General features: G+C 52.3%; 1 protein-coding gene across 5 annotated transcripts in view; it reads right to left on the reverse strand.

The window, feature by feature from the left end:
* Window positions 1–335: 335 nt before the first annotated feature.
* rreb1a (ras responsive element binding protein 1a) overlaps window positions 336–12,513 on the reverse strand; it is a 44,853-nt gene continuing 32,675 nt past the window's right edge. For 4 of the 5 annotated variants that reach the window (XM_010885846.5, XM_013139654.4, XM_013139655.4 and 1 more), the window contains 7 exons: window positions 8,773–8,917; window positions 8,157–8,299; window positions 5,738–5,927; window positions 2,870–5,591; window positions 2,284–2,475; window positions 1,401–2,195; window positions 336–1,149 (listed from right to left, as the gene is read on the reverse strand). In XM_010885846.5, the coding sequence (XP_010884148.2) occupies window positions 497–1,149; window positions 1,401–2,195; window positions 2,284–2,475; window positions 2,870–5,591; window positions 5,738–5,927; window positions 8,157–8,299; window positions 8,773–8,917 (4,840 nt within the window). In that variant the 3' untranslated portion in view covers window positions 336–496. The remainder of the gene's footprint in view (window positions 1,150–1,400; window positions 2,196–2,283; window positions 2,476–2,869; window positions 5,592–5,737; window positions 5,928–8,156; window positions 8,300–8,772; window positions 8,918–12,513) is intronic. The other variant, XM_010885847.5, reaches the window with a different exon arrangement.

The raw sequence follows: 12,513 nt of genomic DNA on the forward strand, positions 1-12,513 counted from the left end.
TAGATGAAGTTGAATGAGGGACAACAGTCCGACAGGTGTCTGCTATAGCGGCGTTTCCAGTTGCATTAGTTAATTTGTCCTCGCTGCTGCTGAACTCTGTCAGGCTCTCCCCTGCCTCTGCATTGTCTTTAAGGTACAGCTGTGGTTTAAATACACAATAACAGTTGTTTTTCCATCCACACAATTGATCATTTCATATAAATCAAATATCGGTTATGGTAAGTTCGATTTCATTTATTGCTCATTCAATCCAAAAACAAGTTTGTAATCATCATAAAACACTATAAAAATTATACCCTCCGTAGATAAATGTAGATAAAGATATAGCGGGGAGAAAAAAAAAAAATAGAAGTAGTAAGGCACTCAGAAACTGGGTGTTTCTTCTTGGTTTCATCGTCTTGCATTATTTGAGGGTACTTCTATCTTATGGCACCATGGCACATACAGAGTGCATAAAGACATCCAGAGACTGGGGCCAGAGGAACAGGATCCTCCCTCATTCCACACCCACCAAGGGAGCCTCACTAGCGGGCAGGATGTGCTCCAGAGAAGGCTTGGTGTGGATTTCCACTAGGCCCTGGATGAAGCCTTCCGAGGGGCTCTCGGGGACTTTCTCTGGGGCAGCGGCGGAGAGCGGAGAGGCGGGGGACTCTGTGGACGATTCTTTGGGGGTTTCTGTTCCTGGCTCAGTGGCCGCACCACCGTCCGTTTCCCGGGCCATTTCAGAGGCCGATTCCTCAGTGGCTAGTTCTACGGGTGTCTCCAAGGTGCGGCCCGAGGCTCCTTCTACAGACGAGTCGGGAATAGTTTCTGGGACCGGTTCCGAGGCCGGGTCAGAGGCTGAATGAACGAGCGGTTCAGCCGAGGCCTCCGGAGCCAACTCTGACCGTGTCGATTCAGTGGTGGACACGGACCGGGCCTCCTTCTCAGCTGCCTCCTCTCTGGCTCCTCCGGTGCCCTCGCTCTCGTTCTCTGACGGGGGACAGGTGCTGGTCGGCGTGCACTCGCCCTCATCGCTAGCGGAGTCGCCGGCCGGCGCCTCCGCCCCCTCACTGCCCCGTGGCTTCAGGTGGATGCGTTGGTGCCTCACCAGACTGTGCTTCAGGGTGAAGGTGCGTTCGCACGTCTGACACTTGTAGGGCCTTTCGCCTGGAGAGAAAAACAACAGATGCTCTTAAGTGTTTACACACACACACACACACACACACACACACACACACACACACACACACACACACAATTTTGTAGGAAATATTGATGGGGATTTGTTTTTATTCTTTGAGAGGGAAAGTAGAAAAGATATAGGGTCCTGAAATAGCAGCAGGCCAGTATCTTTCTCATACATGTATTGTATTGAGATACGCGTTCCTTAAGTATCTATTGTGTGGAGAGACGTGTACCTGTGTGTGAGCGCATGTGTCTCGTCAGATCTTGCAATGACCAGAAGCGCTTGCTGCACACGTTACAGATCTTCTTCCTCTTATCCGCCTTGCTTCCTGACCCCCTGCCCGCTTCTCCTTCCCCGTTCTTTGGTTCTGCCGAGCACCCCTCATCATCGCTCCTCTCATCCTTCTCCTTCTCCTCCTCTGAGCCGCTGTCCAACATGCTGCCCGCCCCCTCGCTCTCGGGTGCCTCCTTCTCAGCCTCCTCATCCTCATCCTCCTCCTCGGTGGTGGCTGCAGTAGTCTTAAGGAGCTCCACCGCGCCAGGCCCGGCTCCCTCCGTTCCACAAGCCTCTTCAGGGGGTGCGATCTCGCACAGGTGCGCTTTCTCATGGCGAGCCAGGGTGGCAGGGTAGCGGAAGTTCTTCCTGCACCTCTTGCAGGTGTACTTGGAGGACTCCTGGTCCGACTGCGAAAGTGCGGTGACTCTCTCCGGCTCAGCCACTGGCACCGCCCTCTCACCGCTCAGGGTGGTCTGAGGCTGCTCACCTTCCGACGGGAACTTGAAGTCAATGAGTTTGCTGGCAAAGTTGAGGTCCAGGCTCTTGTTGCTCTGCGAATCGTCACCATCGTCGTCTTCAACGTCATTTTCAACGTTGCCGTGGTTTTGGGGTTCTGTCTCGCCTTGCAGGGGAAGCTGGTCCTCTGCTGGCTGGTTTGCGCTGGGTGACTCAGATGTGGCGCCTTTCTGATCAGGGTCCACGTTGCTCAGGTCCAGAGCCTCTCCTGCAGTCTGTTCATTTTCAGAACTCTCTGGAACACCCCCAAGTAAAAATAAAGTTATGGATTGCCAGTTACAGAAGAGCAGACGATACAATTGACAGTAGAGTACATAAATTACCTGCGCTCTCGTGCGAACCTTCGTCCCCCTCCTTGTTTTTGGACATTTGGCCGTTGCGCCGCAGTGAACGGTTGGTCACACCATGCTTGCGAAGCAGGTGGCGCTCACAGTTGGACTTCGTGGAGAAGAAGGCATCACATTTGGGACAAGGGAAAGGCTTCTGACCTGTAGCCGACAGCACATTAGAGAAGACTGAACGTCAAATGAGAAGTATTAGGTACATGTCGACCCACAGGGAGTTGTAAATATGCAGTGAAAATGTCATCCTTTAGAAAACCTGTCAAACTACCTGGTAATTATTTAGTACCTTGTATGAGATTCGTTGTTCTACATAACTGAACGCTATCTTTCAGGCTGTTTGGGTACCATGGAATCAGCTAGGACTGTGTTTGTCAATCAGCGTCAGTGCCAGCCAGCAAATCCATCAAACATTGATCAATGTTCGATGGATTTGCTCAACTCAAGATTAAACTAGAGTTCAGATATTGTTGAGACATTGTCAAAACGACTTATTATCATTATTGTTGCCTGTCAGGTATCCAAAATGTCCTCCACTCGGTCTTCGGCGTGTTTCCCAAAAACTAACCTGTGTGTGTGAGCATATGCCTCTGCAGGGAGCTGGCCCAGGGAAAAACCCGAGGACAGAAGGGACAGGTCATCTTCTGCACAGAGTTGGAGTAGGCGTTTTTCTTCCCGCCTTTGGACTGGGGCGGGACGGACCGCGGTGGGCATTCCCTCTCTTCCTTCTCATCTCCCGGGCTACGCCTCCCCTCATCCTTCCTTCTCAACTCCGACGCCCCCGTCTGCAGGTACGTGCTGAACTTGTTAGCGGCGGTGGTGGCGAGCATCTTCTCTACACTCGCAAACTCCCCACTGGACTCAAGGTCAATGCCGCTGCCGGTGTTCTGTTCAGGCATGGCCACCCGGGTGGGGGTCATCACCTTGTCCTTGGCGGCCTGGTTCACCGGCCTCTTCCTGGTGCGCTTTCTCGGTGTGCCCTCTTGGGGGAGCTCTTCCACGGAGGCTTCTGAGCTGTTGTCCCCCCCAGCCGGGCGCTCTGGCTCCCCCTGCAGGCCGTTGGCCGCCTTGTTATCTGGCACAGACTCCCTCTTCAGAAGGTCCGGAGCCCCCGAGACGGAGGAGATGATCTGGGCGATGGAAGCCAGAGGGGGAATCTCTTTCTGGGAGGATGAGGGGCAGGACGAGGCAGGTTTGGGCAGCAGTGGCTTGAGACGGAGTGCACGGCCTGTGGTGCTGGGGGTGCTCATAGGGAGCAAGGACGGGGTCCCTGTGGGGAGCTGGTAACAGCCACCCTGGACAGTCGTCAGCTTCTCCTCAGCACTCATGTCCAGCTGAAGGGCTAAGCCGAGATGGTCCAGAGCGCCCGGGGAGGGCAGCTCCTTCTTTATCTCTCTGCGCTCCACACACAACGGGGCCACAGCAGCACTGTCTCTCTTCAGCTTCTTGCTGGGGTTCTTTGGGAGGGACAGGTCAATGGGTTCCATGGAGTCATAGGCCATAGAACTGACTGTCTCCAGTTTGATTCCAGGGGACCCGGCCAAGCTCCCTGCACCGCTGCTTGTCCCGCTTCCCCCTCGGCTCTTGTTGGAGAAGTCCAAGGGCTGATCCAGATCACCGGAGGAGTAGATGCTAAGATCCTCAATCTTGACCGCCTGCATGGTGGCAACGGGTGAGAGTCCGTTGAGAGCCAGAGAGGAGCTGGGGCTGGCCCTGGAGGAGGTGGCCGTGATGGCCGGCAGCAGCGTGGCGATGTGCTCCTCGATCTCCCGCTCCTGCACCTCAGGGTGCTGCTTCAGCATGTGGTGAATGCAGTTCCTCTTGGCCAGGAAAGCTGCGCCACAGCGCCTACACTCAAAGGGCTTCCGCTGGCAGCCGTTGTGGGTGCGCAGGTGAATCTGGAGAGCCCGGTAAGTCTTCAGATCCTCGCCGCAGAAGCGACAGGCGGTGTCGCCAGCGGCAGCAAGCTCCAAGGGATCCTGGGTGCTGGTCGACGAGACATACTTGATATTCTTCTCAATCTCTTTGCGCGTGTTCTTCATGTGCTTCTTGCGCAGGTGGCGCTCGCAGTTGGCCTTGACGGTGAACGGGTAGTGGCAGACCCGGCACACGTAGGGACGCTCGCCGCTGTGCGTGCGCAGGTGGCGGATGAGCGTGGCCTTGTCCGGTGCCACGTAGTCGCAGATGTTGCACTGGTGCGGCAGGATGCCCAGGTGGAAGCGCATGTGCGCCTGCAGGACTCCGGAAAAGGCAAACACCTGGTCACAGAAGCGGCAGGGGTAGGAGGCCTTGGCGCCCCCGCGATTGGACCCGCCCGCCCCCTTCTTTCCCCCAGCTGCCTGGCCCTCCTCCTGTTTGATCTGAAGCTCGGTCATGTCGTTGGGCATGTGGGCGTCGCCCATGCAGTCCGCCTCCATCTGCATCTTCTCAAGGGAGGCCTGGCTGCCAGAGGAAGAGGACGACGATGACGTAGACTCCCTGGGCATCTTCAGTTGGCTAGGTGGCGGGGGCAGGCTGGGGCTGATGCAGCCCAGGGAGGCCTGCTGGGTGCTCTGGAGGGGCGGCGGCGTGGAGGCGGCCAGGCTGGAGCGCGGTGCCACCATGGGCTTGGGCTTCAGCGGGGGCATGGGCTTGCAGCCGGCCGCTTGGACTTGTCCAGACACTTCCCAGTGCGGGGCCTTGGCCAGGGGCGGCAGGAGGCCTATCTGACCTGGGGCGGCCGAGGCCACCTTCAGGATTTGCTGGATGTCAGCGAACTCCATTAGGCCAGCCTCGCCACACACCGGCTTTATGGCAGTGCTGCCATCCGGCTGGAACAGGAAGCCTGTAGAGAAGGGCTGCAGGGAGAGCAGGCTGAGGGCTTCCCTCTGCGATAGCCCCTGCAGGGATGAGGCAGCCACCAAGCCCAGTCCGCCCGGGAAGCCTGCAGCGGAAGCTGCCTCCTGGGGCAGGGTGGAGGCCGGAGGCTCCACGTGGATGACCCGGATGCTGTCCAGCTCTGCCTGCCGGACCTCGTCCTCGGAAGGCCGGGGCTTGACCTGGGTGATATGCTGCAGACCCAGAGACTCTAGGAAGCTTGCCTGCTTAGGGGCTGGTGCCATGGTTTCAGACTTCTCCTCAGCTGTGGGGGTCTCCTGGGCACCCCCTACAGGTGATGCCTGCTGCTGCTGATGAATGGTGGTCTTGTGCAGGTCCAGGGCCTGGCGTAGGGGGAAGGCTTTGTCGCAAGCCTCGCACACAAAACGGTGGAACTTGCTGCCACACCGTCGGAGGTTGGTCTCACACCAGACCTGTCAGAGAGACGGACACGGTGTTGCAATGTGGACGAGGAGACTAAGAGCTCATGTAAGAAAAACAGGAAAACGGTTGCTTTTCGTAATTATAAAAAACATGCGCGGCCTTGTTAAAATCTTTTTGTATAATTTTGTCCTCTGACCTGGGCGATGTTGGGGAACTTGTGGCATGAGAAATCTATAAACGCCAGGTCATTGAAGCCCGAAGGGATGGAAGGATTGTTCTGGATGAAAGGCCGTCCCTCAGGGTCCGTGGGCAGCTGCTTGTGAATCCCGGCATTGTGGCGAAGCAGGCCACGATGGGTCCGGAATGAGAGGCAGCACCGGTCACACCTAGGGTCACGGAAAGGTCATATGAATCATATGCACATTTTGGGGCATTTTCCTGTGACAGCAATCACAACAAAGCCAAAGCGCCTAAAATGAGCTGTGTTGTACAACAGTTCTAGCAGGTTGTTGACTGTTCTGGTGCGTCGTTGTAGTTGGGGTCATAATTTAATACACTGCGAGAGGATAACCCCAGAATGGACTGTGTCAGTGGTGGCCCGGCCTCATTAGGCACTGATAGGGAGTGCTGCTCAGTGTCTCCCACGGCTGGTCCTGTTATCGCCCACGCTGTGACAAGGTGTTCCATGGGATTACACGCTGCTAAGTCAGGGCTGGCGCGCACACACACACACACACACACACACTTAAGGTTGGACCAAATGTGTCTGAGCACCTTCATCCATGCCTGCACTCACCCCCTTCATCTATTCAGCCAGCCCCCCCCCCCCGCCTCCCCCCCATCCCACTCAGCCAGCGCCCCTCATCCCCACATTGTTGTGTCACACGCTGTGTGTGTGTGTTTCAGTTGGAGTGTGGTAGGTGCTTTGTGTACATAGTGATATTGTCTGTGTGTGTGTGTGTGTGTTTTCTGTCTCTCACACAGGTCTGTGAGAGCTGTCTAATCCCACAGGCTGGCTCATGCCCAGAGAATTACCCTTCTCCACTGGAATGGAGGAGCTGTAAATACAGGGTGTGTGTGTAGCATGGAGGTGCTGCAGCTTTTGTATGCCTTGTGTGTGTGTGTGTGTGTGTGTGTGTGTGTGTGTGTTTTGGTTTTCAGTGTGTTGTGTTTATGTCATTTGTCTTACGTTTAGAGTTAGTCTTAGAATTAGGGTTAAGTTTACGTTTTGAAGGGGCAATGTGTAGAATCCTGCCTCTATCGTTTACCCGACTGAATTTAAACAAAAACTCATCTTCCCTTACCAAAGGAGACCAAAATACATTAGTATTATCTAGTCCCAGGTGGTTGAGGGGGGGGGGCAGTACTGGGAATGTCTATAGTGAATGAGGAGACACGTCAGTGCAAAATGATGCACGGACCGGCGCGAAAGTTTCAATGACGAATATCTCGGGCACTGGCAACAATTCTGCAGAAATAAATATTTGAAGATTTAGCTTAAAAACATACATATGGCCCCTTTAAGGGTTAGGTTGAGAAGTTACGTTTAGGCATAAATGTTATGTTACTACGGTCAAGGTTAGGGGTTGGGTAAAAAAACATCTTCTTGAAATGGTACTAAAATGCCGGTCCCCATCTTGTCAGTAAAACCTATGTGTGTGCATGTTGTGGGGTGTGTGTATGTTGTGTTTTCATGGTGTGTGTGTGTACTCGTAGCTACACGCAGACTGCGTCGTTTCTTCGTTTCCTAGAAACCGTGTACAGAGGCAGCCAAGCCGGTCAGTGCAGCCATATCCTCTTAACCAGCCCTCTGGACTCCTGCGATTAGCTGGGATTAGGGCTACATTTACAGACTGCTGCCCAACTCAACTAGGAAAGGTTACGTCTGGCTCCTTGCGGTTCACAAGCATGCCTTCCCATGGGTGAGTTATGTGTGGCTGGCCATTTAACAAAAGGTGGGTTTGGAGATGAGTCGCCATGGTGACCTGGAGATTGTGATGTCTCCATGGAGACAGCTCCCCTCCCCCTTTGGCCGTTCAGCGGACCGCATCTCGACGCCTCCCCTCTGTGACTCATTAAACCCCCACACTGTTCCATCCCAGCTCCCTCCCTCCCTCTCCAGAGATAGCTTGCCTCCCGTTGACTCTCCCAGGCTTTTAACCATCAGGGCCTGAAGAGAACAACGCACCAGCATAACATCAGTGACCTGATGCTAAACTCCACAAAGTGTAATATTTCGTATTTTTTTTTTTTTATGAGGTTACTGCAAAACATTTAATCTCCACTTTAAAACCCCCATTGTCCTAACGTAGAAGGTCCATCGAGACAGAGAGCGCCAGCTGGACAGGTGGAGAAATAGTGGCAGAGGTCGTTTGGCATGTTATCCTAATGCTAACCCTTAAACTTTGGGGATTTCAGGATGCCTGCTGTTATCCTGACTTGTTTTATTGTTCTGTTCAGTTGACAACACACCTGGCAACTGTAACTGATATATCGCTAACAAATTATGTTGTTATTATATCAGCTAGTCTAAAAGATTGTGTCACGTTAATGCCAAGAATGTAATCAGCTTATATACACACACGTGTGCGGGCGCGCATGTTAGGCTCCAGTACCTTAGCGTGGTGTCAGGGTGGGTTTCCATGTGGACTTCCAGGTCGTACTTGCAGCCAAAGGTCTTGAAGCAGATAGGACATGGCAGCAGCTCGTCGTCACCACGACCTGAACCCAGCTCCTCCAATGTATTGTCCTCTTGCACCTGAATCCACACACACAAGTTTGCATGCCTATCCTCATGGGGACCAGAAAATAGAAATTGCATGCTCCCTAACCTAACCCTAATATAACCCTAACCGTAACCTCAATAAAGTAACATTTATGCCTAGACTTTACCTAGATGTAATGCCTAACCTTAATCCTAAACGTAACCAACAACGCCTGGACCTTAAAGAAAACACAATTCGAACTCTAAAGTTTGACCCTAAACCTAAACTCTGAGCCGGAAATTTACTTTTGCCTCATGGGGACCGGAAAAAGGTCCCCATGAGTCCAATTGTTTCAGGTTTTACTATACTCATGGGGACATTTGGTCCCCATGAGTATAGAAAGACCTAAAACACACACACACACACACACACACACACACACACACACACAGAGGTAACTATACAATTGACATAACTGCACATGCATGAAGGCAGTGGAGGAACAGGTGTGTGTTGGTGTGCCCACCTTTTTGCTGGGAGGCTCATCGCCTCGCTCGGCGTCGTCCTCCATGCAGGCCCTTCTCTTTGCAGAGGGGCGACGTCTTTTGGTGGGTGAAGGGGGGCTGATGGGAACAAGGGCGGCGGAGTCTTTGTCATGGATCTTCATGTGTCTGCACAAAGGAGACCAAAAGATCAGACCAGAAGACAGGAGGAGTCATCCGAAACGTGTACGAATATCCGGGTTCTAGAACAGGGAACCATTGGCTTTCATACTTTTCAAATTCTCCCAGAGAGGCTCAAGCCATTTCTCCAACTGTCACACATTCAGATGTGTGTTGGATGTGTTTTGCACCTCATAGCATCGCGGTACTGATCGTCAAAACAAACCCTGGGTTGATATACACTCTACATAATTTCTTTGCCAGCAACTTTGCAGCAAACTTCAGAGCTACTCAGACACAGCATGGAGGGTTTAAAGATCACAGACAGTGTAGAGGGTTGCCAGATTGGGATGCTTGGCCTAATAATGGGCAATCTTTTTGGGAATGTTTGGTGGGTAGGGAGTCCCGGTGGAATGTTGAAAGGAAGGAGACCAGGCTCTCACACACACACACACACACACACACACACACACACACAAAAGTTAGACACACACCGCCTCACACGCAAACGGGCACTTGGGAGGAGGTCAGAGATGGTGGTAATAGTCTGGAAGTTGCCGCAATTATCTAGCCAACTCAGCAGGCCCTTATAAGGCTTTAAGTCAAGGCCAGAAAAGGGATGAGCAGGCAGTCGTCTCCATCCCTGTAACAATCATTGGCAGAGCTCCATTTCCATATAATTTGGATCAAATCTACCTTCTCTACTAGGGTTTGCGAGGGGAAGTTAAGGTATTTATTCGATAAGAGATGTTTGTTTGCACTGTGGTGGATGATTGGCCTACGAAAACAAGCCTGTTGTGACAGAGCGTGTCTTCTAGAAGCATCTGTTCCTGCTGCGAACCCCCCCCCCTCAACTACACAACACTTCAGCTGTTGGTCTGTGTCACATGGAGGAGGGAGGGACAGACAGAAAGAGACAAGGATGGGCGCTTAGACAGAGCGAGGAAAAGAAATCCGGGGATAAAGTCTGCCAAGCATAGAGATGTAAAATAGATCTCTATGACAGGCAGGGAGGCAGGGAGAGAGAGAGAGAGAAGTAGATAATGTCCCACAGGAGTTATGAAAGAGGCTGGATTATCAGGACAGGAAGTTGTGTTTTCTATCAGGGGAGGATGTGGTTTGAGGGGGTCAGTGCATAGGCAGCATGAGGGAGATAGAGGCCAAGGGATTCATCTGAGAAAACTTTCCTCAAGGTGCATGTGACTTGATTGTCTTTCAGATGTTGATTTCATTAGTTAACATGTTGACAAGGGGTCGATGACAGCAGCAGAGCCAGGAGAAAAGTGATGAATGCTGGGATGCCTGAACACACACTTCCCTCCCCCTTCTCTGCTCTGTCAGATGAAGGGTCAAATGCCATCAGTTGATTTAAGGTGTGTGCACGCATGTGTGTGTGTGGATATCACAGGAGGGGGAAAAGCAACACCAAGACCCTGGCCAACATCACCATGTCCCTGACAAGACTGGCCGAGCTCGAGCTCACAGAGCCTTGCCTCAGTCGCCAGTCCTGGGACCCCTGGTTGAGTGAGTGAGTGTGTGTGCGTATAGACTGGATGCATACAAGTGTTTGCAAGTTCCTCTGCAACTGATTGAATAAAGACGGCTGCATGATATGCGCAAAGGTCTTAATGAGTAACTTTGTCAGAGATGAAAGGTCAAAGGTCTTAGTGAGTAACTTTGTCAGAGATGAAAGGTCAACCGGTGCCGCGCAGCACAGCTCTCGGCTTTCACTCTGCAGCCTGGTTATAAATAGCAGGCACCGATCTGGACGCCCATGTGGGGGCCTGACAGGCAACGGCCACATCCCACTCCACTCTGACCTCCGGCCCCGGCCAATCCCCAGAGAGCTACGCCGCCGTGTCAGCACAACTCGATTGGATTAACCTCAGACGCCCTCCTCCATTGGACAGTCTATAAAACAGGTCCATGTAGTCTACCTGCAGGGCTGACTCTTAAAAGCCCTTCTGCAGTGATTCAGCGTCTGCTAATTGCCACAAAACTACCTTATTGACATTAAAGTATTTCTGTTTATTCATTGAAAATAAGAGGACATCCTACTAGGCTACACTGAGACTGTATCGACGTTACGTTATCCAAAATGCTACTCATCAACAACATCGTACCAGATGTTTAATCATTTACAAAGCGAAGGGATTCTTACGGCTCGTCAATAACTGGGTGAAAGAACGAGCAGACAGGAACGTGAAGGAAGGGAGATGAAAAAAAAACAAAAAACGAGAGCTATCCTCACAGTGCCAGTTTGGGTTGATGATTCAACAGGTCTCCTTCCCTCCTCATCCTGAAACCTCCCCCTGCACCGCCACAGCGCACACACAGGGGGCGCTAAAGCATCAATGTGCTGCCAGCCGGTTCAACAGCAATGTCAACACAAGGACACTCCTCCGCACCCTCAAAAGCTCTACCCCTCTCTCTCCTCCACCCTACCACACTTAAGTGTCCTCACCGTCCTGTAAAGAGTTAAGGCAAATAACAACCCCCCCCCCCCAGAAGTCACTGTCTGTTTACTGGGCCCTTCGTGGGGTTGGGATGGCGCTCCTTGGCGACAGGCTCACAACAACAGGGCCCCATTTCATGTGATGCTCTGGCAACAAAATGGCCGCTCCCCTGCCAGCCACATGGCTCCCTCACATCAGGCCCGGGTGGATGCAGGCCCGCAGAACATTCGCAAGGGAGGTCGCAGATGGAAATAGAACAAGGAGCCCACTCCACGTCCTCGTCCATGTGACGGATCATCACATCTGTTCTACACATTACACGTTTCCATCAGAGCGATCCGAACGCTAAGGCTCAGAACTGGTGTGCAGAGTGTCACAGACACAAAGCCTTACTTCATTTTGGAACGCTGAGAAAGAGATACATGCAATGGTCAAAAGGAACCTGAAAGAGACAGAAGGTTTTCTCGATAGCGCTTAAAATAATCCCTAATAGTTTAATCACAGAATTCATCCGTGTCCTTTAAAAGCACGGAGCAAAAGTGAGCGACAACCCAAAACCTGTTTCACTGACAGCTTATCGTGTTCTCTCCAATGGACTCAGCCCACACTCATTCTTTCCTGCCCACGGTTCTTCATTCCATGCTTGTGAGAGGGCGAAGACGAGTGCTCTGACAACCACCAAGGCCCGCTACGGACCCGGGTGCATCCCCTCCAAGCCAGTCCTCCACAGTCAACCGTTTGGGTTTCAGTCATACCAGAGGAGCTGGAGTGCAGCAGGACAACATGAGAAGCCAAGGATGTAGGGCAGGCCATCTTCAAGGGACCTCCTCACATCACCACAACTCACATCATCTAAAAACTCCAGCCCAGAGTAAAAAAAAAAAAGAAAAAGAATGCAATAAAACCCCAAGAGCACAGAGAGAGGAAGTCGGTATTTAACCCCGCCATCAGTCAAGCATGCTGGGAAAAGATACCCCAGTTTTTGGGTGTGTGCGTGTCTGTGAGTGTTGTTGAAGTGGGGAGAGGGGTGAAGTCATGTTCCCACTTCCTGCTCTCAGTTCTACAGCAGCAGAAACATACACTAACACACACACACTAACACTGACACTAACACACACACACACACACACACACAGCATCCCAACCCCC

The sequence above is a fragment of the Esox lucius genome, chromosome 21 (assembly GCF_011004845.1).
Source record: "Esox lucius isolate fEsoLuc1 chromosome 21, fEsoLuc1.pri, whole genome shotgun sequence".
NCBI lineage: Eukaryota > Metazoa > Chordata > Actinopteri > Esociformes > Esocidae > Esox > Esox lucius.